The following is a 20,802-nucleotide window of genomic DNA, read 5'->3' on the forward strand; positions in this document are numbered from 1 at the left end:
CTCTTCGTCTTGTAGTAATGAATTGACTGTCCACATATTTCAAGCCCAAGAATTTACTTTGAATCAGAGCTCTCAAAGAAAGGAAGTTCGTGTCTAAAATGCTGCAATCGTATTTTTCTTTTAGAAGCTGGAGCAAGGTATATGTAAAGAAGCTGAACTGCCTTTCTGAACACTTGATGTGTTGTAGTCAAAAACTGCATTGGAAGAGTTATGCTCCAGAATAAATGTCAAATAGAGCAGTGTTCATGTAATGACTGATGCTTGCTGTCTGGTGGACAGTGTCCCTACTGTGTCCCTTACTAATGAGCTGGGTAGCCTAGAAACACAAATCTATCATCAGGCATATGCTGTACCAAATCACAGGAATGTTCTTCTCAAACAGTAACTGGATTCTGAGCAAAGAAGGGCAATACTCTAAGGAGAGAGTTCTGTTCTTGGTCACCAGAAAAAAAAAGGGAAGCTGCCCAGGCAATTTATATCACGCTAGTTGCTCCCTACCTGAGTATAATTTTCAAGAAGCTTTATTAGATTTCAGTGTTAGATTTTCAAATTGAATTATTGTTAGTAGACCTTCAAAGCAAGTAAAGTCCCCTAATGAGGGACCATTACACAGTAACCAAAGGAATGGGACAGTTAACTTGAGTTTATTCTTCTTAACATGGCAATTAATAGCTTTTATATAAAATGTAGGAACCTGTTTACACTTGAGTATTTTTGTCCGTATACTGAGAAATAGCAGAGGAGAAGAGAATTTAATTGAAAACACAAGCTAGCTTGACATCATGAAGATATGCTAATATAAAATAACTGTATGTATTAGCAGAGAATGACTTGGAGATCTTTTTTAAGGCTTGAGTTGGTAAGAATGTTGTCATGTGAATGATCTGGCAAAAGGGATGCCTGGAAGAAAAATGTGAAACTTGACAAATGGTCTTCTACTTACCTCACTTGTATAAGCTGAATTCATTTAAAAGAGAAAGATGAGAGGCAGAATCTGCAACGTAGAATGGAAAAGATTAAAAGCAATTCCTATATGTTCTGGAGATATTTTAGCTGCCTAATGTGACTAAGCTTGCAGGACTTGAATTTGCACCTCAGTTTTCCTAGTTTTCCTTAACATAATTCCATGGAGAATTAATTTTATCATCATTTCTTAAGACAACTACAGCTGTCTCTTTCTTTGTCTGATTAACTTACCTCCACCCCTTCATGTCTTTGCCCTTTCTTTTCCACTCACTTTGGGAACCAGGGATTCTCAGAGCCTCCCAGAACTGCAGCTGAAAGTATTATAGTAAAAAACATTTGTCAGAAGTTTGAGGCTATTAAAACCTAAAAATACCTTAATTCTATTTCCAAGCAGAATACAATGATAAACACAATCTTCAAGAAGATGGGCTCTAAGTCTTGAATTGGCCTTACATTCTTTTTTTTTTTTTTTTTTCTGGGTAGATACCACTTTTAGCTAAACCACCTGGATAAAATGTTTACTTGTCTCATTAGGAATTGATGTACAGCATGTGAAATATTTTCTTTTATGTATTTCTCTATGTATTTCTTGTCAGCCTGCGCTGTGTCTTTTCAGTTTATCCTCCTCCTAATCCTGTTCATCGATCTCCTTTGGGTATTGTCCATTGCCTGTGTTACTGCACCTATTAGAGCATTCTTTAGTTTTTTATGGAACAAAATACCGAAGAGTATATGCAAGGTGCAAGTTTGGCTTTTTTAAATTCTAAATTATTGTATGTCAGAGCTTGGGTGAGAGCTCTGGAGATTTGCTGTGCACTATTCTCTGCCATTAAATGTCACCTGATGGACTATGATAATCTTCTCCAGCGCCAGTGGATGGTATAGGCTGGAAGACTTGTAGTGAGGCTGGTCTTGCTACATTTGTTCTCCAGAATTCCCCTTCTAGCAGTATGTAGCGAATGTGTACATGTGCTCCAGGAGTGGACTGGTAGGCACAGACTCTGGGCTGGGCTGACAAGACATAGCAGCTCCACCTGATAAAAAACAAAAAAGTTCCTATTGAAGCATCAGGTATATTTATTTGAGTCCTTATCTTAAAACTGTTTCTTCAAATAGTTTGTACTCCAATTCTGTATTAAGCATTGCAGGTGTATTTTTGTGGTTGCTGAGAAGCTTCTTTGGTCTGTTGCATGGCTAAGTTTCCTTTTCTTTCATTCATACATGTTTGGCATTAAAACACATACTACTACTGAAGTTTCTTTCTTCCTTTGCTGGAAAGGAATCTAAATAGAGAAACACTAATAAGAAGGCAAAGTAGGGCATGACAATAGCATAAAGGCTATTGTATAATGTATTATGGGATATTGTATAATGACTCAGAAAATAAGTGAAAATCTCTCCTGAATATTGATTCTTGCCTTTATGCCACATTTAGACTTATCCTGAGCAGAATAAGACCTGATGGTATGTAAAGAAATTAAAAACTTAACCGACTTAATTGTCAGGGCTGATAAATAGCTTTGGTTAATGCAAATGGCTACTCTCTGATTTGTTTTTCTGCCCTTAAGTCAGGGCTTGCATTCCCTCTACCAAAGCTATAGGATATCCTGCAACCACCTCAGAAATCTATCTGTATTTGGGATATGTGTCCAGGCAGTCTGTAATAGACTTACCACCTGACAGACTACTGACAGGCAACTTGACACGGGCTTCATGAGCAATAACTATGACAAAATGGAGAAATCTTAGTTATCAACTCTACTAGTACAGCTACCATGGAACACAGTATCTTTCTCTAAGACACCGACAATTTGAATTGGTTTAATCAAAATTGCATTGAAAGCATATTAATAGACCTCTTTTATTATTTTTTTCCCTTTTTCTTTTTCTGAGCTTGCCAGAGGAGGAATACCTACATACCAAACCTACATTTAGTTTTAATATTATGACCTGTGGTTGAAGCTATCTAGGTTTGATTCAATAAGAAAACACATACATATCTGTCCATTTCCAATAACAAAAGCTTTGATATAGAAAAATTGGAGATAACAGTCTGAATGACTGCTTTCAATGTACAGTTTGCCTGTGTGAAAGGGGTAAGTGAATCATTCAAGCCTAGGACCTGAGTTAAGGTGCAAGCCTAGGACCATGGAAAAGTCCTGTTTTCATGGCTTGCAAAGCTAGATATTTCTCAAAACCGGGAAAGAACAAGGTTGATATTTTGAGATGGGTAATTTATTTTCAGGACACTGTTCAGCCTCTAATTGAAAGTTGCAAATTAGAATCATCTTCATAATCTTAGCCTGCATGCTTTTTTGCTTTCATTGTTTATGTAAATAACGTTAGTTTTCAATTTCAACAGAACCATGAGGACTGCTGAGAGGCACAAGCTATGCTGATGTTAGCCTACTCCTTCTGGATATGATCTTGTGTGGAAACATTTTCCTGTTCTAGACAAGAAATTCTCAAAATGTGACATTATTTCAGTGGCAGCACCTCACTGATGTGATTGACACTCCTGCTACCAAACAGTTCTGTTCTAAGCTTTGGTTCTCTTCAAGTCTTGACTTCTGTAACAGCAAAAATCCAAAGGAGTTTTACTTGATGAAAATCTGCTATCCTGGTTTTCCTGTGTTATTAAAATAATCTTTTTGTCCTTCTCTTTACCCAGTGCTGCCAAGTCTCCATATAGTTTTTTTTTTTTTGTCATCAAACCTGCTCCCATGGAAACACATTTACAGGGAAATTGCTCCAAAATTACATTTCTGTAACAATAGCTATTTTACTGTGGGGCATGCTTTTCAATGGACTGCAGTTGAAACACATAAGAGAAATAGTGGCTGAATACCTAAAGAAGGGACCCCCGGACATCAAAGAGCAGTCTGGGTGGTGCTTGTATAGGAAAATGTAAGATTTCTTACTAGGTATCGGTTACAAAAAGGAGTTGAGACTATGTGAGACTGAGTTTGTGACTTTCAGAAAAAATAAAATTCAGAAGAACTTTTAATCCTTGGCACATGTTCACTCTAGATGTCCAGTTTCAGCAGTGAAAAGATACAAAGACAATTTCTGTGCTTGCCCTCAACATCCAAAAGAGCTGGCAACAAAAACTCAAACCTCTCAAAGAAAGGCAAAAAGGAAATGGACTACACCAAGAACCTGAATATTGTAGACCTGTCCAAGTGTTTCAACAGAACAGTGGGCAAGACTGTACAACTGATTTGTTAGATGATCAGGAATGGAACTTCTCCTGTCCTGTGGGCTACACACTAGATTCAAGTACCTCCTGTGCTTAAAGTTCATAATGCAGTGAGAGATCAGACACCATTGTGCTGACACTTGAGACAGAAGGGAATCATAGAATCATAGAATCATAAAATCGTTAAGGTTGGAAAAGACCTCCAAGATCATCTGGTCCAATCATCCCTCTACCACCAATGTCACCCACTAAACCATGTCCCTAAGCACCAGGTCCAACCTTTCCTTAAACAGCCCTAGGTGACTCCACCACCTCCCTGGGCAACCCATTCCAATGCCTGGCTGGTCCTTCTGAGAAGAAATTTCTCCTAATTTCCAGCCTAAACCTCTCCTGGTGCAACTTGAGGCCATTCCCTCTAGTCCTATCACTAGTTATCTGCGAGAAGAGGCTGACCCCCAGCTCCCCACACCTTCCTTTCAGGTAGTTGCAGAGAGCAATAAGGTCCCCCCTGAGCCTCCTCTTCCCCAGACTAAACAACCCCAGTGCCCTCAGCCGCTCCTCACAGGACTTGTGTTCCAGGCCCTTCACCAGCTTCGTAGCCCTTCTCTGGATACGCTCCAGGGCCTCGATGTCCTTCCTGCAGTGAGGGGCCCAAAGCTGAACACAGCACTCGAGGTGCGGTCTCACCAGAGCAGAGTACAGGGGGACGATCAGCTCCCTGGTCCTGCTGGCTACACTATTCCTGATACAAGACAGGATGCCGTTGGCCTCCTTGGCCACCTGGGCACACTGCCGGCTCATGTTCAGGTGAGCATCGACCAACATCCCCAGAGCCTTTTCCTCTGCACAGCTTTCCAGCCACTCTGCCCCAAGCCTGTAGCTCTGCTTGGGGTTGTTGTGGCCAAAGTGCAGGACCTGGCACTTAGCCATGTTGAACCTCATCCCATTGGCCTCAGCCCATCAATCCATCCTGTCCAGGTCCCTCTGCAGGGCCTTCCTGTCCTCTGGCAGATCAACACTTCCTTATAATTTGGTAACATCTGCAAACTTATTGAGGGTGCACTCAATTCCCTCATCCATATCATCAGTAAAGATATTAAAGAGGATGGGCCCCAACACTGACCCCTGGGGAACACCACTTATGACCGGTCACCAGCTGGATTTCCCTCCATTCACCACCACTCTCTGGGCCTGGCCGTCCAGCCAGTTTTTAACCCAGCAAAGAGCGTACCTGTCCAAGCCATGGGCTGCCAGTTTCTCCAGGAGAATACTATGGGAGACCGTGTCAAAGGCCTCGCTGAAGTTTAGGTAGACTACGTCAACAGGCTTTCCTTCATCCACCAGGAAGGTCACCCGGTTATAGCAGGAGATGATGTTGGTCAGGCAGGACTTGCCTTTCATGAACCCATGCTGACTGGGCCTGATCCCCAGGTAGTCCCGCATATGCTGCATGATTACATTCAAGATGACCTGTTCCATTACCTTTCCTGGCACTAAGGTCGGGTTGACAGTCGTGTAGTTCCCTGGGTCCTCCTTATGACCCTTCTCATAGATGGGCGTCACATTAGCAAATCTCCAGTCATCTGGGACCTCTCCAGATGACCATGACCACTGATAGATGATGGAAAGTGACCCAGCAATTACATCCGCCAACTCCCTCAGCACCCTCGGGTGGATGCCGTCTGGCCCCATGGACTTGTGACAGTCCAGGTGGAGCAGCAGGTCTCTAACTGTTTCCACCTGAACTGTGGGGGGTTTCTTCTGCTCCCCCTCCCAGACTTCCAGTTTGTGAGGCTGAGTACCCCGAGGATAAGCAGTCTGACTAGTAAAGACAGATGTAAAGAAGGGATTAAGAACCTCAGCTTTTTCCTTATCCTGTCATATCCCTATCCTAGTCATGTTCCCCCCTGCAACCAGTAAAGAATGAAGATTCTCCTTGACTGTCTTCTTACCGTTAATATATTTGTAAAACATTTTTTGTTACCCTTTACCATTGTGGCCAGGTTGAGCTCATGTTGGGCTTTAGCCTTTCTGATTTTCTCTCTGCATATGCTGGCAACTTCCTTGTACTCTCCCCGAGTTGCCTGTCCCTTCTTCCCACCAGACATAAACTCTCTTTTTCTATCAGGCACTCAGCAAATGTTCCCTGTTCAGCCACACTAGTCTTCTTCCCCAATGGCTCATCTTATTGCACACAGGGTCAGCCTGCTCCTGTGCCTTGAAGACTTCCTTTTCGAGGAGTGTCCAGCCTTCCTGGACCCCTCTGCCCTTCAGGACTGACTCCCAAGGGACCCTCCCTACCAGCATCTGGAACAATTCAAAGTCTGCCCTCTGGAAGTCCAAGGTAGCACTTTTACTGACCTCCCTCCTGACTTCACCAAGAATAGAGAACTCTACCATTTCATGGTCACTCTGCCAAAGACAGATCTGCAAAAATGTACACTGCAAAAATGTACAGTTCTGAAGTATGTGAGAATATATCTGAAGCAACAGTTCTTAGCAGGATGGTCATATTCTCCATGTTTACAGCACTTTGAAAAGAGTGCGTCAGACTGCAAATCAAGCAACGCAGTAGGACTTTTTAAATCCCATTATATGAAATGTAGTCAATAAATTTGAATCATTCATTCTGTGCAGCTTTGCTCCCTCCTTCTGGGCGTGTGTGCTTATCCTTTTGCCTTAAAACCAGAGGAAACCAATCTGCAGATAAAACTAATATTGATTTAAATGAACAGCACTTCATCACTGTTGTTTGTGTATTCACTTGCTCGAATCAAAGTTAGTCACATGTTTCTAGATTGTCATTAGTACCTTATTTAGACTTAATTGTTTCAGGGTTCATGCACTTTAATGTCTTCCCAGGGAGAATTAGTGCTGTCTAATTCTACGATCAAATTTGACAGCCTGATAAGGAGAATACTGAGTTTGCATTCTTGTAAGACACAGGGAACTGAGAATCCTGTGTTGTGGTTTGGACTTGGACATTAGAGCATTTACAAATTTCAGCCTCAGGTTCGTATAACAGTTATTCGTTTGAGAAGGGAGGTCAAATTCAGCCACCTGATTTTCAGAAATGCTAAAAAGAGAAGGCTCTAGTGATTTCCTCAACATTTGATCAAAGCCCAGGAGCAGTGGGACTTGGGCTGATTATCTTTGTTTAAATTCGATTACACAGAAAGAGACACCATAGCATATGCCCCTTTGAGTGGAGTACACTGAATCATGTCTAACTGTAAATGAGTGTAAGAAACAGCTGCAGAGGTATTGCAAGGATTCTCTAGCACTGACGAAGTACGTGGAAATGGAATATATATAGAATGCTGAGTAGAGGAAGCAAGGCTGTTGAGAACTGCATAGCCTTGGCCTCAAGTTGCGCCAGGGGATGTTCAGGTTAGAAATTAGGAGAAATTTCTTCTCAGAAAAGGAGGTTAGGCATTGGAATGGGTTGCCAAGAGAGATGGTGGAGTCACCGTCTCTGGGGGTGTTTAAGGAAAGGTTGGATGTAGTGCCTAGGGACATGGCTTAGTGGGTGTGACACTGGTGGTAGACGGATGGTTGGACTAGATGATCTTGGAGGTCTTTTCCATCCTTAATGATTCTATGATTCTATGAAAACACATAGCACTAAACAAAGGGGACAGCAGATTGCTTTACTGTAACCCCTACTGCTAGGCTGTTTTAGGTAGAAATAAAACTTGGAAAGAAACTGCATGGTCTTCTTTGATTATGGCAGAATTATTTCCTACACCATATTTTCTCCTGTGTTGTTTAATTTCAATACATCACGAACAATATATTTGTCTGTTAAGCCTGATATTACTGTTCAGGAAGGTGAGATGTTACATATAGATGCAAAGAGTTAGCAGATTTTCTTAGAAAGGCAATGGGAAGAATGCTAATCCCCAGAATAATAATGTAATACAGCATTACATGTTGCAGCAGAGACAAAATTAAAGCACAACTAAATCGGAAAAAAAGCAAGACAGAAGGGAGTTATTGATTCTCTTGAAAAATTAGAGCAATCCAAGGAAGAAAAACCCTCTTGGCCACTGGGTGTCAGCCTTGAATTATATGTTATAGGATGAACAATTTAAATGTAAAAGCACACCACTCATTACCCAGAGTAGTCCCTTGTCCTACACAACATCAGACAGTATAGCTCTGCTGATTCCAGTAGAATTATGCTGATTTGCACCATCCATGCATACGTTGAGTGAATTTAAGTACTTATCTACACTGAAGACAGGGAAGTAATTCCTGTACAGTGAAGATAAATTTGTGATAATAGTATCAATGTTGGCAATTCTTTAGGTCTCCTTTATCCATGCAAACTGCTCTAACACCTTCCTAAATTGCCATGAAAACTGAGGAACGTGATTTTGAGATCTTGACAGAAGCCGTTGTCCACCATGTAAGTCAGATATTGGTGATCTGAAGGGAACCAAAACCAGCTCACCACCTCAACTGTGATCCCCGCTACCTCTCCAAAAAAGACACAGGTGCTCCAAAACCCATACAGTGCTGCCATGTGTGATGTCTCATCTCTCAGCAGTGCTGCTATTACCACTGACAGAACCAGCTTCCACGCCGTTTCAGAAAAGGCTCCACTGATACATATAGGGGAGTAGATGATAAAACAAACAAACAAACAAAATACCAAACTGCTGATGCCACTTCCCCCATCATTTTCATTTGCAAGTTTGAGTCACAAACCAAGGGCATGAGCTGGAGGTTAATGAACCATTGAAATGCTGCTTGCAATTGAAACACCTTGCTTGTAATCTTCTTTCACACAAAGAATACAACACACTATCTCTCCAAGAACCGACAGGTCTTTCACACAAAGCTATGGTCTTCAAAATATTTTTTGTTCCTAGCATTTTTAGTGAAGGAGGGGCAGAAATTCCAACAGCCCTCCTGGATTTCACTTGGGCTTCCTACTATGAAACTGCTTTTCTCACAGTGTCTCAATAATTTTGCTGCTGTTATGCATTTCATAAACTAAAAGACACTTTCTTAAGACAGACACATGAAGAGGACTAGCCCTGAAGAACATCAGTGACAAAGCAGAAAGCACAGCATTTCACTTTGTCAGCAGCTTGCTCCATCTCAGTGTTCTGTGCTTCATCTGATGACTCACTTGATGGCTTGCTCCTAAGCTCTGCTGGGCCTTCTGTCAACTTGAACCCACGGCTGCATAGGGTATCTGATCTCCTCCACCATCAACCTTCTTCCCTTCTGCTAGCTTCAGGCTAGAATTATTTTACTGAGTACAGTATTTTTATTCTATTTTAAATTGTTAAGTATTTGTTCATCTCAGAGTCAGTCAGAAACAAATAAAAAGGAATAAAAATATATAATAAATATATATTATTATAAATATAACAAAAAAAAATCCTCTTCTCATGAGAGGATTTGAGAGGGAAGGATGGATGCTCCCATTCCTGGGATCTCTAATTTAGTTCTTATCTCCATTGGGGGTTGCTCTGTCTTGGGAATGGTCTTATCTTTGAGTTGACTTGCTTGCATTTTGGAGCTTGTGGTACTGTTTGTAGAAGAAGACTGAAAATGTGAGTGCAGCTGAAGCTGTTTCCTGGCAAGGTCTGCAGGAGGAGGGGGATTTAGACCCTGGTGGCTGAAGTAAGCTTGCTAAGGATAGCAAGCAGGAAGTATGATCACAGGCAGAGGCACTTCTTGGTATTTCTCAAGACTGAGAAAATAGAAAGGATGAAATTTGTACCTTCTCACTTTAATTTTTGCTAAGCTCCTCCAAGTTTTTAAGCCTTTAAGCTTCAAACTCAGATATAGCCAATGAGGGAAATGAAAATACCTCTGCATAGTGCTGCATGACTGCTCTAAGAAAGCTGCTTGTATGTTCATACCCAAAGCCACTGTAGCATGTGCTTTGTATGCTCGGTGCACAAACGATGTGCTTTACATCCAGAGACTCCGGTTATCTTGCTTTTTCACCACAAGGTGGCATTATCTGAGCTTTTCTTGGGCAAGAAAAAAAAACCCCATCCTTAATAATAACCATAATAATGGAGGGGAGAGGGGACCGGGAGGGGCGGGGGGGGGGGGGGGGTGATTCAAACCCTCTCTGTCTTTTCTGAAGTCTGTGATAAAGCAAGATCTGTTAGGCAGCTGCTGCTCCTGTTGGAAAACAATGGTGCTGCTTTCAGAGAGCTGCAAGGGAGACTAAGGGTCAAGTCCCTTTAAAAAAAAAAAAAAGTGAAATACAGTATTGTGCATCTTGAAATCTGAAACCAAGAAACAGAAGTGCAAGGGAAACAAGGGGGAAAGTCTTGCAATTCCTGAGGGCAACTGTTCCAAGTGGAGTTTTAAGGAGTAAAATACCTGTATATACAGTTAAAGGTTATTGAATGGCTTTTGTGGAGAAGCCTGTGAAATAAAGGAGCCGTGGAAGAAGACTTTTCTTTTTCTCGTCCTCTCTGGATATAATGGCTATTGCAAAGCAAAGCATCTTCAGATTTGGCTTCAAATGGCTCTTCTTAGCAACTTTTATGATAGCCTGTGATGGACAAGGTGGAAAGAGAGAGAATGGTGGTCCTGCCTGTTACGGAGGATTTGATTTGTATTTCATTCTAGACAAGTAAGTCGGTTCTACTCTTCTATTTGAAAGATTTCTTTTTTTCTTCTGGCATGAACTGGAATATCATATAATGATACTGAGGAGGTTTTCTTCAGATTTTGGTTTTGTAGAAGTCACTGTGTCCCCAAGGGACCTGCAAAACTCCTTACTATTCTGTCATTGTTGTTGTTGTGGTAACTTTGGTAGATCTAGTATTAAATGCAATTGTGCTTTGTAAATCAGATAGTTAGAAGTTTTGTTGTGGCTGATACAAAAGCTTTATTTTATACTTGACCCTGTAGTTTCTTAAAAGAACAGTTGGGAGAAGAGCAGAACCTTGGTCGCGCCAATTTCCCTATGAACTGTGAAAGTTGAGGCACTCATAAAAGCAGAGCTGGGGAGTTATTGCAGGCATTAATTTTGTAGCTGAAAACATGGAGAAAATGCTCGCCTGCCTGGAGGTCTGCTTCTGTACTGTGTGTTCGTTGTCTCAGAAAGAATTTTTGTGCATCAAAGCAGGTAAAGACCAGGCTCTGAGAGGTGGCTACTGCCTTAAAAAAGGTCTGATTTTGGCCATTGTGATGGAAAACAGCTAAAGTGTCTGATTCAAAAGAGAACTTTATTTTTCTCCTGGCTGAGTCACATTTTCTTTGTTTCCTGTTAATCAAATGCATATTTTGACTGCTTAACTCTTTATACTGAAGATAACTGCCTACTCATTTTTTTATCACGAATTCTGATCTGGCACTAGTATTTACGAAATAAATACATGCTGAGCTTTGGAATGCTTCGAATCGAAGCAATACAACATTTTTTAAAGAAGTGTAAAAAGTACTAGCTAAAACGATTCTCCTAACTTTCTTAATTAAGAATAGTTATTTTGAACCACAAGTTTGGAAATATTGGAACATATATGTGCCAGAGGCATAGAACTAACATTTATAACCATAAATTTCAGAGACAGGAAAGTATTTCAAGTTGCCAAAAGTGCTTGCAGATGAAGCTTTCTGTCTGATCCTCTTGAGTGTTTTGCAGTAGCAGCCACATTCCATTTGTATAAATGACTTGGAATTACATAACACTTTATTACAAAATACTGGGTAAAACGTAAGACTGAGACAAGTACACTGGATATTTTGTTGTGCCAGTTATCCGAATACTCCAGGGGAAAGATTTTTTTTTTAGTTTTTAGTTTTATTTTCCACTTCATTGAGTGGGAAAGATTCTCCTGTGTTGCATTTTGTTGCTTTGGCTGGTCTGTTCTTAGCTGGAATACCTCTATTGCTATATTTGAAAAACAAAGCATGATTTGTAATGCAGACAGCTTTTGCAAACTGAGTTTCCCTGAAAGCTGAAGCAGAACTGAAGGTTTTATCAAATCTGATGGATATGATTTTAACAACCACTTATTTCAAGCTCCTGTCCTCTTACTAAAAGACATGACTTTCTAGGCTTGCTCAAGGAAAATTTGGGTGGAAATATGAAGCTTGGCACAAATTTTAAAGTATGCAAGTTACCTCAGTGTATATATCAAGGTATCCAAAAAACTCCTACTTTAACAGATGGAGGTTTCCTGTTTCGGTAGTGGGTTGGTTTTTGTTGGTGGTGTTTTTTTGTTTGTTTGTTTTGATTTTTTTTTTCTGGTGCAGAAATGAACAGGGTCTGATGCAAAGTCCATCGATGTAAAAAATTTGATGGCGTCTGGTGGAATTTGGAGGAGTCTGCAGACTGTGGGAGAATAGATTATCCCATATCCTTTATCTTTAAGACTTTCATTTTTCAGATGCTAAGCTCAAGTTGTATAAAATTTGGGTCTTATTTAGCCTGGGTTTTCTAGTTTTCTAGTGGGTTTAGAGAATGTCTTCAAAAATGCTGCAGTGGTCCTGAATGCCTATAGAGACCTTCAGGCAAACTATGAAATTATAATAATAGATTCAGGGCTCATATTACTGCTTTTATTTGCCATTGCTCAAAAATAATGAAAGTACTGGTGATAAAGGATACCAAAGCAGGTGAGATTTACATTCTGAAACATGAAATATTAATTTCAATGGTGGAAGAAAATCATTAAAATATTAAGCAACTTACTTTCTGGGATCAGAGGAGCAATAGAAAAACAATAAACACAGCCCTGGAATTCACTGGTGCTAGAGCCATCTGCTGACCCTTTGCTTCATGGCCTGGCTAGACTGAGTGACTACTTAAGTCCTTTTAGCACCCTGTATGTGTGTGCTGCTCGCAGTACATGTTCCAGCTGCACATAGTCCCTGTCACAGTGCTGGCTCTTGAAGCATAATGCTGGCCACATGAAGGCCATTCAAAGTGAGCACATAATGCACTGAGGAAGAAGCAGGTGTTACAGGCCGTTCTCATGAAGTGATGCTCTTTCTCCCTGAAGCATTCTCTTTAGCAGACTCCTGCAACTATGCTGTGCAAACTGTTGAAGGGAAACAAGGCTTCTTCCAGCTGTCTGCATACAGCTGGAGACATGACTCCATGCAGATGGCAAGCTCAGAGGACCTGAAACAAATCTGCCACTTCTCATTGTTAAGAAAGGGAAGAAAATCCAGCATTCAGTCATTCAGAAATAATCCTGCTATGGTATGCAGACTTGATGTGCATATAATGAACAGAACAAAAGCTTGAAAGGTAACAGGTGGGTTTGCTGGCTTATGAAAGCATCCTTAATCTCTGTGCATGCACTTGCATGCCTTTCATTACTTCTAAGAGGAATGCTCACACAGCTTAGGTAGCAATAGAGAAGGCCTCTCACACTGTGACCCTTGGACCTAAGGCTAGCAGAATTACTTTCCAAAAGTGTGGCAATGACACTCTTGAGGACTGCGGTTCATGTTGGGCCAGCTCCTTGCCAAGTAAATCAGGTCCTAGGTGGCATATCCTATTGTGTTTCTTCTTGCTTTAACTGCAGCACTGAGACTCATATACAATAAATGGTAGTGAAACAAATGGCAGAAGATAGTGCCAAAGAGCACCTGGATGTGAGATAAGATAGAGTCTTAATTAAGACGGAAGAATGAGGAATCAATGAGATGATCACAGAATCATAGAATGGCTTGGGTTGGAAAGGACCTTAAAGATCATCTAACTCCAATCCCCCTGCCATAGACAGGGATGCCAACCCAAGGCCCCATCCAGCCTGGCCTTGAACACCTCCAGGGACAGGGCATCCACAACTTCTCTTGGCGACCTGTTCCAGTGCCTTTACAGTGAAGAATTTCCTCCTAATGTCTAATCTAAATCTATCCTCTTTTAATTTAAGACCATTCCCCGTTGCCCTATCATTATCAGCCCTCGCTTCTCCAGGCTGAACATGATGATGATGACAAGCATAAAGAAAGCATTTGTTTTTGCCGATATTGTTCAGATATTCTAAAAATATCATCCATTTGACTACTGAACACTACTACCCACTGACCTGACTCTCATGGTACCTAGTGCTCTAGTATTTAAGCACTCCATACAAGCACAGTCTGAAGATCAGATAGAGGCCCCGGTTTAATTGATTTGTGGGTAGGGAGGAAGGAATAATAATGGGTAAATCTTCTCAGTAATCTTTTGCTGTATTTGCTGTAAGTCAAAAGCATTATTTCCTGTGTTCTTGACTGTTGTGTGTGAACATAGGAAGGATTTTATACCCATGTGTGGAAAACATGCAAGGAACTGTATGTGTGTGAAAGAAAGTTTGGCTTTAAAGGATCTTTGGCAAAAAGAAGCAAATAATCCAACCTGTTTCCTGTGATCCCCTCATTATTCAGCCACATAGTTGATCTATTTTTAACTAGTTGTTAGACCCCACGTGGAGTACTCTGTTCAGTCCTGGGGTCCCCAACATAAGAAGGACATGGACCGGTTGCAGCAGGTCCAGAGGAGGGCCCCGAGGATGATCAGAGGGCTGGAGCACCTCTCCTATGAAGACAGACTGTGAGAGTTGGGCTTTTTCAGCTTGAAGAAGAGAAGGCTCTGGGGAGACCTTATAGTGGCCTTCCAATACCTAAAGGTGTCTACAGAAACGCTGGGGAGTGACTCTTTGTCAGGGAGTGTGGTGATAGGACAAGAGGGAATGGTTTTGAACTAAAAGAGGATAGGTGTAGATTAGAAATAAGCAAGAAATTCTTCACTCAGACAGTGGTGAGCCACTGGAACAGGTTGCCCAGAGAAGTTGTGGATGCCCCATCCCTGGAGGTTCTCAAGGCCAGGTTAGACGGTGCTTTGAGCAACCTGAACTAGTGGAAGGTGTCCCTCGTATGGAAGGGGTTGGTCTGGATGAGTTTTAAGGTCTCTTCCAACCCAAACCATTCTGTGATTCTATGATTCTAAACATAGCCAGTGATTCTGTGATTCTGGAGTCACGGGCCTGGATCCAGAGCAACGTATGCATTCTGTATGGATGGCAGGGACCTGTGAGCATATGGAAGCATAACTTTTCTTTGTTTTGTGTGAGGGCTGAGGGAAGTTGGCAAGGTAGTGTGGGGAAATTTGCACATTCTTGTGTCTTTTTACTTGTTGCCTGAAGGAGTGTAATTCTCTCCTGCGTCTGCTGTAGTCACACTTGATTTCAACCAGCTAATTTAGCATGTGAAATCATTGCCCTTCAAGACCTGTGTACATGTTTTTAGTCAGTAGTAAATCCAAGGTAAACTATTCATTGTCACAAGGGGTGGGTGGGAACTGTCTTATAATGAGCGTTGAGCGTGCCTGCAGCACTCTGCACTTTACTGCTTGATCTAAGTTCAGTCCATGTTTACTTGTTTATTAGTTGTTAGTCACGTATCCCAGGCCAATCAGGTAGAGAAGAATATTCTGTTCTTGGACTGTGTTTGGGCTTAGAGGTTTATCCTGCTCTAAACTGGGCCTCTATAAACTCTGTAATCTCAAATGTTTGGCAATAGCTTTAGTGAGCTGTCTCATGAAGTTCAGCACAAGATAGTAGTGTTTCCTTAAAGAATTGCATCACCTCACTAACATCTATCTATGCGCTATCTGGTGTTCTCAGAATTTCTCCTGAAGTATTTGGAAAGACAGAGGACACTGACTCATCTGTGTTATTTTTAAGAGCTCAATAAAATAATCTTGCAAAACTTCATGGGTCAATGCCACCTCTGTCAGCTATGAGATTTCTTGAAGTTAGTCCAAAAATTTAAGGAGAATTTGGAACAACACCAGTCTCTGAATCAGGTGCTTGTATATACTTCTGTCATCTGGAGCACACATAACTGGTGTGAAGTCTTTGTATAAGAGTTTGTGGGCTTGATTATGTTTTTGTCTAGTTTGTGAATTAAAAATAGCACTGTGAGTATTCTGAGAAGGTGCAATGGGAGAAATGGAAATAATGAGTCTAAAAATTGCAAGAAAGACAAACTAGGAAGGTTTGAGCTGCTCCAGTTTAGGGTTGTGGAGCACCATGTTTCAGTGAATAGGTGAAAAGCACCTGCTGGAGGGCTGGGCTGGGCCAGAGTGCAGCTCTCTGCCCCTGCAAACACTAAGCCATGTGGTGGGTCTCAGCCTTGGATTTAGTTTAGATGTACAAAATCCCAGCACATTTGACCACAGAATGTATCATTCTCCTGTTAAAGGCATAATTTACTTATTCTTAATTTCCACTTATTACACTGTGGTGGTTTTACCCAGCTGGGCAGCTGAGCTCCACTACAACCGCTCTCTCACTACCCCTCCTCAAAGAGAAAGGGAGAGAAAATACTATGGAAAGGGCTCAAGGGTTGAGATTAGGATCACTCAGTAACTATTGTGGTGGGCAAAACACACACGGCATAAGGAAATTAGAAAAATTTACTACCTATTACTAATAAGCTAGAGAACTGAGAAACAAAACAAACTAAAAACACCTTCCCCCCATCCACCCTCTTCCACCTCCTCCCCTCGAGTGGCACAGGGGAATTGGGGGTGGGGGTTGCGGTCAGTCTATAGCACTTTGTCTCTGCTGCTCCTTCATGGTCACTCTCTTCCCTTGCTCCAAAGTGGGGTCCCTCCCATGGGATAGAGTCCTTCCTGAACTGATCCTGCATGGGCTTTCCACAGGCAACAGCTCTTCAAGAACTGCTCCAATTATGGGTCTGTACCACAGGGTCCATCTGTCAGGGTCAAACTGCTCCAACATGAGACCCCACAGGCAGCAGCGCCCCACCAGGTTACCTGCTCCTGCATGGTCTCCTCTCCATGGGCTGCAGCTCCGGCCTGGAGTCTGCTCCAGCGGGGGTTTTCCACAGGCTGCAGCCTCCTTCAGGGCAGATCCACCTGCTCTGCCGTGGGCTCCTCCATGGGCTGCAGTGTGGAAATCTGCTCTGCTGTGGGACCCGTGGGCTGCAGGGGGACAGCCTGCTCCACCAGGGGCCTCTCCACAGGCCGTGGGGGAACTTCAGCTCCAGCACCTGGAGCACCTCCTGCCGTTCTTCTGCACGGACCTTAGTGGCTGCAGAGAGCTTTCTCACTCCTCCCTGTCCCAGCTGCTGTTGTGCAGCAGGTTTTTCTTTTCCCCCTTTCTTAAGTATGCTCTCACAGAGGCACAACAAACATCACTTATTGGCTCAGCCCTGGGCAGTGGTGGGTCCCTTTGGAGCCAGCTGAAACTGGGCCTTATCTAAAATGGGGCAGCTGCTGGATTTTTCTCACAGAAGCCAACCCTTCCAGCCCCCACTACCAAAACCTTGCCATGTAAACCCACTACATGGACTTTTCTCCAGCAAGAAATATTCACTCTTGAGCTTCAGGTTGTTTCTCCTTGGTGTTATTAGATGAGTGGGAAGGCTTCATTTAAGAAGAGATGGAGCTTTAAGTACTTGAAGTTTTCTTCTAGAGGGCATAACTATGGGAATGCTTGTGGGAGAGCAGAGCAAGGATGAAGTGGAGGAGGTGCAGCAAGAGCTGAATCCATGCTTGTATGGAGAATTAAAAAGCACCACTAAGTTGAAAATTCTGCCCAGGCCATTTAAGACCAGCAGAACGAAGTTGCAAATGCAGACACTTAAACAGGTTATGCTGTTGACTGGCACATCACTGAACTGAGCAATTGGTTTTTAAGCTTCCTTCTGGCAAATGCTGTTTTCAAAAAATGCATGACTTCAGAACCATGGCAAATGACAAGCATTTTTACATGGCGACCTACATACCATATGTGCTCTGTGGCTGGATCTCATTCTCAGCTGCCTTGCTGTAATAGTAATTTTAAGTGACAATCAACTTTTGTTCAGTGGTTTGTAATAAAATGGGAGGAATACTCACACTTCTAGGCTAGTGCTGCTTTTTAGGGCAGTGTCCTGTTGCAAGTGAGGGCTGGATAGAACTTCTGTTGGTGGAGGTTAATAGCTAAGCTTTCCTTTAACATGAAGTATAGTATAATCTTTGTATCTGTTTGAGGAGAAGGTTGATTAGCGTATGCTTGTGAAACTGTCCTGCCTTCAGATGTGTGTTACCAGACAGTTCAGAAGATGTGAAACTTTAATCAGACATACTTTTTTAGAGGGTTGTATGTGGTCTAAAATACCATACATTTCAATGAAGGAGGTAGTAATTGGTTTATGGTTAACATAGCCTTGGCTGCAATATCTTCTGGAGGCTGATGCAACCATTGCTATAATGTCAAGAGCAAGTGCTTGGTTCTGCACCTGGGATGGGGCAACCCTGGCTGCATGTACAGACTGGGCGATGAGACGCTGGAGAGCAACCCTGCAGAGAGAGATCTGGGTTTTCTGGCAGATAGCAAGCTGAACATGAGCCAACAGTGTGCCCTGGCAGCCAGGAGGGCCAACTGTATCCTGGGGTGCATCAAGCACATCATTGCTATTTGGTCTAGGGAAGTGATTGTCTTGCTCTACTCTGCGCTGGTGCGGCCTCACCTCGAGTACTGTGTGCAGTTCTGGGCAGCACAGTACAAAAAGGATGTGAAACTGTTGGAGAGTGTCCAGAGAAGGGCTGCTAAGATGGTGAAGGGCCTAGAGTGGAAGAGGTACAAGGAGCAGTTGAGGTCACTTGGCCTGTTCAGCCTGGAAAAGAGGAGGCCAAGGGGAGGCCTCATCACGGCCTACAGCTTCCTCACGAGGGGGAGTGGAGGTGCAGGTGCCGATCTATTCTCTTTAGTGACCAGCAATAAGACCCGAGGGAACGTTGTCAGGCTGCGACAGGGGAGGTTCAGGCTGGATATCAGGAAGAAGTTCTTCTCCGAGAGGGTTGTCACGCACTAGAACTGGCTCCCCAGGTACGTAGTCACGGCACCAAGCCTGTCAGAGTTTAAGAAGTGTTTGGACTGTGCTCCTAGTCATATGGTCTGAATTTTTGGGTAGACCTGTGTGGTGCCAGGAGTTGGACTCAGTGATCCTTGTGCGTCCCTTCTGACTTGGGATATTCTATGATTCTATAATTCTATGATTCAAGTGTTTCTTTTATGCCTTACCATGTAAAGACATTAAATACCTATTTTTCAGACTGTCTCAGATAAGATTTGGGCTATTTGGCACTGATGGGACTGGGATGTGTCATATTCAAGATCTCAGAGTTATTCCATTCAAGAGGAATTTGCATCTGCATTTGAGCTTTGTGCATTTCTGTTCTGTCAGTGTATAGCTTAGTATAATTTGGATGCAGCAGTTTTTTATCTGAGGGCAAGTCCTAATGTACCTCACTCTTCATCTGCTGTAAGACACCAATTTTCTCACTGTCTGTGTGGTTTAGTTTAGTAAGACCCCTGCTAATAGTATTTCTTTGGTCCTCTCTGATACACATGCACATTGAGAACAAGTAATGATTTCAAGTCCTAGTTTGATGAATGGCAGAAGATATCCTAGCTCTTTTCTGAAGAGCCAAGAAATGTAGAACCATTAGTACTTTCTAATGATTGAGTCCCCTGTGCAATCAGTCCATTAAAATCAGAAAAAAGAAAAAAAAAACCAACAACAACAGAAAAACAGAGGTTTCTGTAAGGTTTTATTTAAAGAGGTGCAATTGGTATCAGGTCCTTTGTGTAAAGAGAACCAATGGTGTTAATCCAGATGGAGCATATGCTGCTGTCCTGGTTGCATGTCCCCACCTAACTGGGAACATTTGGACCTACAGGGTCATATAAAGAAATAGTGGCTTAAGTATCATGAAGCAAGTGGCCAAGGTGAAGGTTTTTACTGAATGGCTGTAAATAAAAACCAGGTGCAGGTAGAATAGGGAACGAAATTTACATAACCTGCACAATGTGGTTTGCATGCTTGCTGTGCTTCTAGGAAGTGAACTAATGATATTTGCAGCAAGACTGGGTTTTCTGTGCCAGGTGTGTAGTACTTGGTTGAATCTATTCATTTAGATTCTCAGATTTAAGGTAGAATGGAGTCAGGTCGGATGCCATTTCTTTCTGTGAAGTGAAAAAACATCTTCTCAAATGTTCATATTTCCTTCCTCAGGCTGCAGATCAATGACTTTTCTGTTAAAGCTGGAATGTTTTTTCCCCTATAAATACTTGTAATTGTAGTCAATGAATAGAAAAAAAGTGATGACACATTTATTTTCCATCTCTAGGAAGGATTTTTTTCCCCAATATTAATATTCCAATGGTCATAGAAATGTTTATGCCAGAAGGTGCATTTACTGCTGGAAGATTCTGGTTAACCTCATTTTTTCCTGGTTCTCACAATATGAAGAATAATTCATAACTATCAAAATCCATGGCTTATTTTCGTGGGGAGCAAAATTAGTCTGTGTTTTGCCTTGAACTGAACTATGATGGAATGGGCCAGAACAGCCAAGATGTGGACCTAAGATATTTTACTTTACATAGTCTCTAGCACAGTGGAATGCTAGAGAGATTTAGGAATCTTTTCCCTCAACTGCATTTCCTCCCCAAAATACACTTGAGCTAACAGCTCTGCACAACAGTATGGCAAGTGAGTTGGTGGAATTCATCTAACAGCCTGTGCAAGGAGACAGGTCTTTGCTAACAGAGGGTTTATTTGTTTAAGGCTGTGCTAAAGGTCTAACATAACTGCCATATGTTGTTGTGAAGTGTAGCTTTAAACACTTACATGAAACA

At 42.1% G+C, this 20,802-nt stretch overlaps 1 protein-coding gene and 1 long non-coding RNA gene across 10 annotated transcripts in view; one reads left to right on the forward strand and one right to left on the reverse strand.

Moving 5' to 3' along the window:
* Window positions 1-946: 946 nt before the first annotated feature.
* On the reverse strand, window positions 947-17,182 carry LOC126913592 (uncharacterized). Its single transcript, XR_007709182.1, has 3 exons — window positions 16,929-17,182; window positions 1,198-1,277; window positions 947-994 (listed from the first exon to the last, which is right to left on the reverse strand). It is a non-coding gene; the product is annotated as an uncharacterized LOC126913592 (long non-coding RNA).
* The window catches only part of ANTXR1 (ANTXR cell adhesion molecule 1), a 117,226-nt gene continuing 106,701 nt past the window's right edge, over window positions 10,278-20,802 (forward strand). For 3 of the 9 annotated variants that reach the window (XM_035568814.2, XM_035568813.2, XM_035568815.2), the window contains exon 1: window positions 10,349-10,778. In XM_035568814.2, coding sequence (XP_035424707.1) covers window positions 10,627-10,778 — 152 coding nt within the window. In that variant the 5' untranslated portion in view covers window positions 10,349-10,626. Of the gene's footprint in view, window positions 10,779-20,802 lie in introns of all 9 variants that reach the window. The other 6 variants (XM_035568810.2, XM_035568816.1, XM_035568811.2 and 3 more) reach the window with 6 other exon arrangements.

This window comes from Cygnus atratus, chromosome 27 (assembly GCF_013377495.2).
Source record: "Cygnus atratus isolate AKBS03 ecotype Queensland, Australia chromosome 27, CAtr_DNAZoo_HiC_assembly, whole genome shotgun sequence".
Taxonomy (NCBI): Eukaryota; Metazoa; Chordata; class Aves; order Anseriformes; family Anatidae; genus Cygnus; species Cygnus atratus.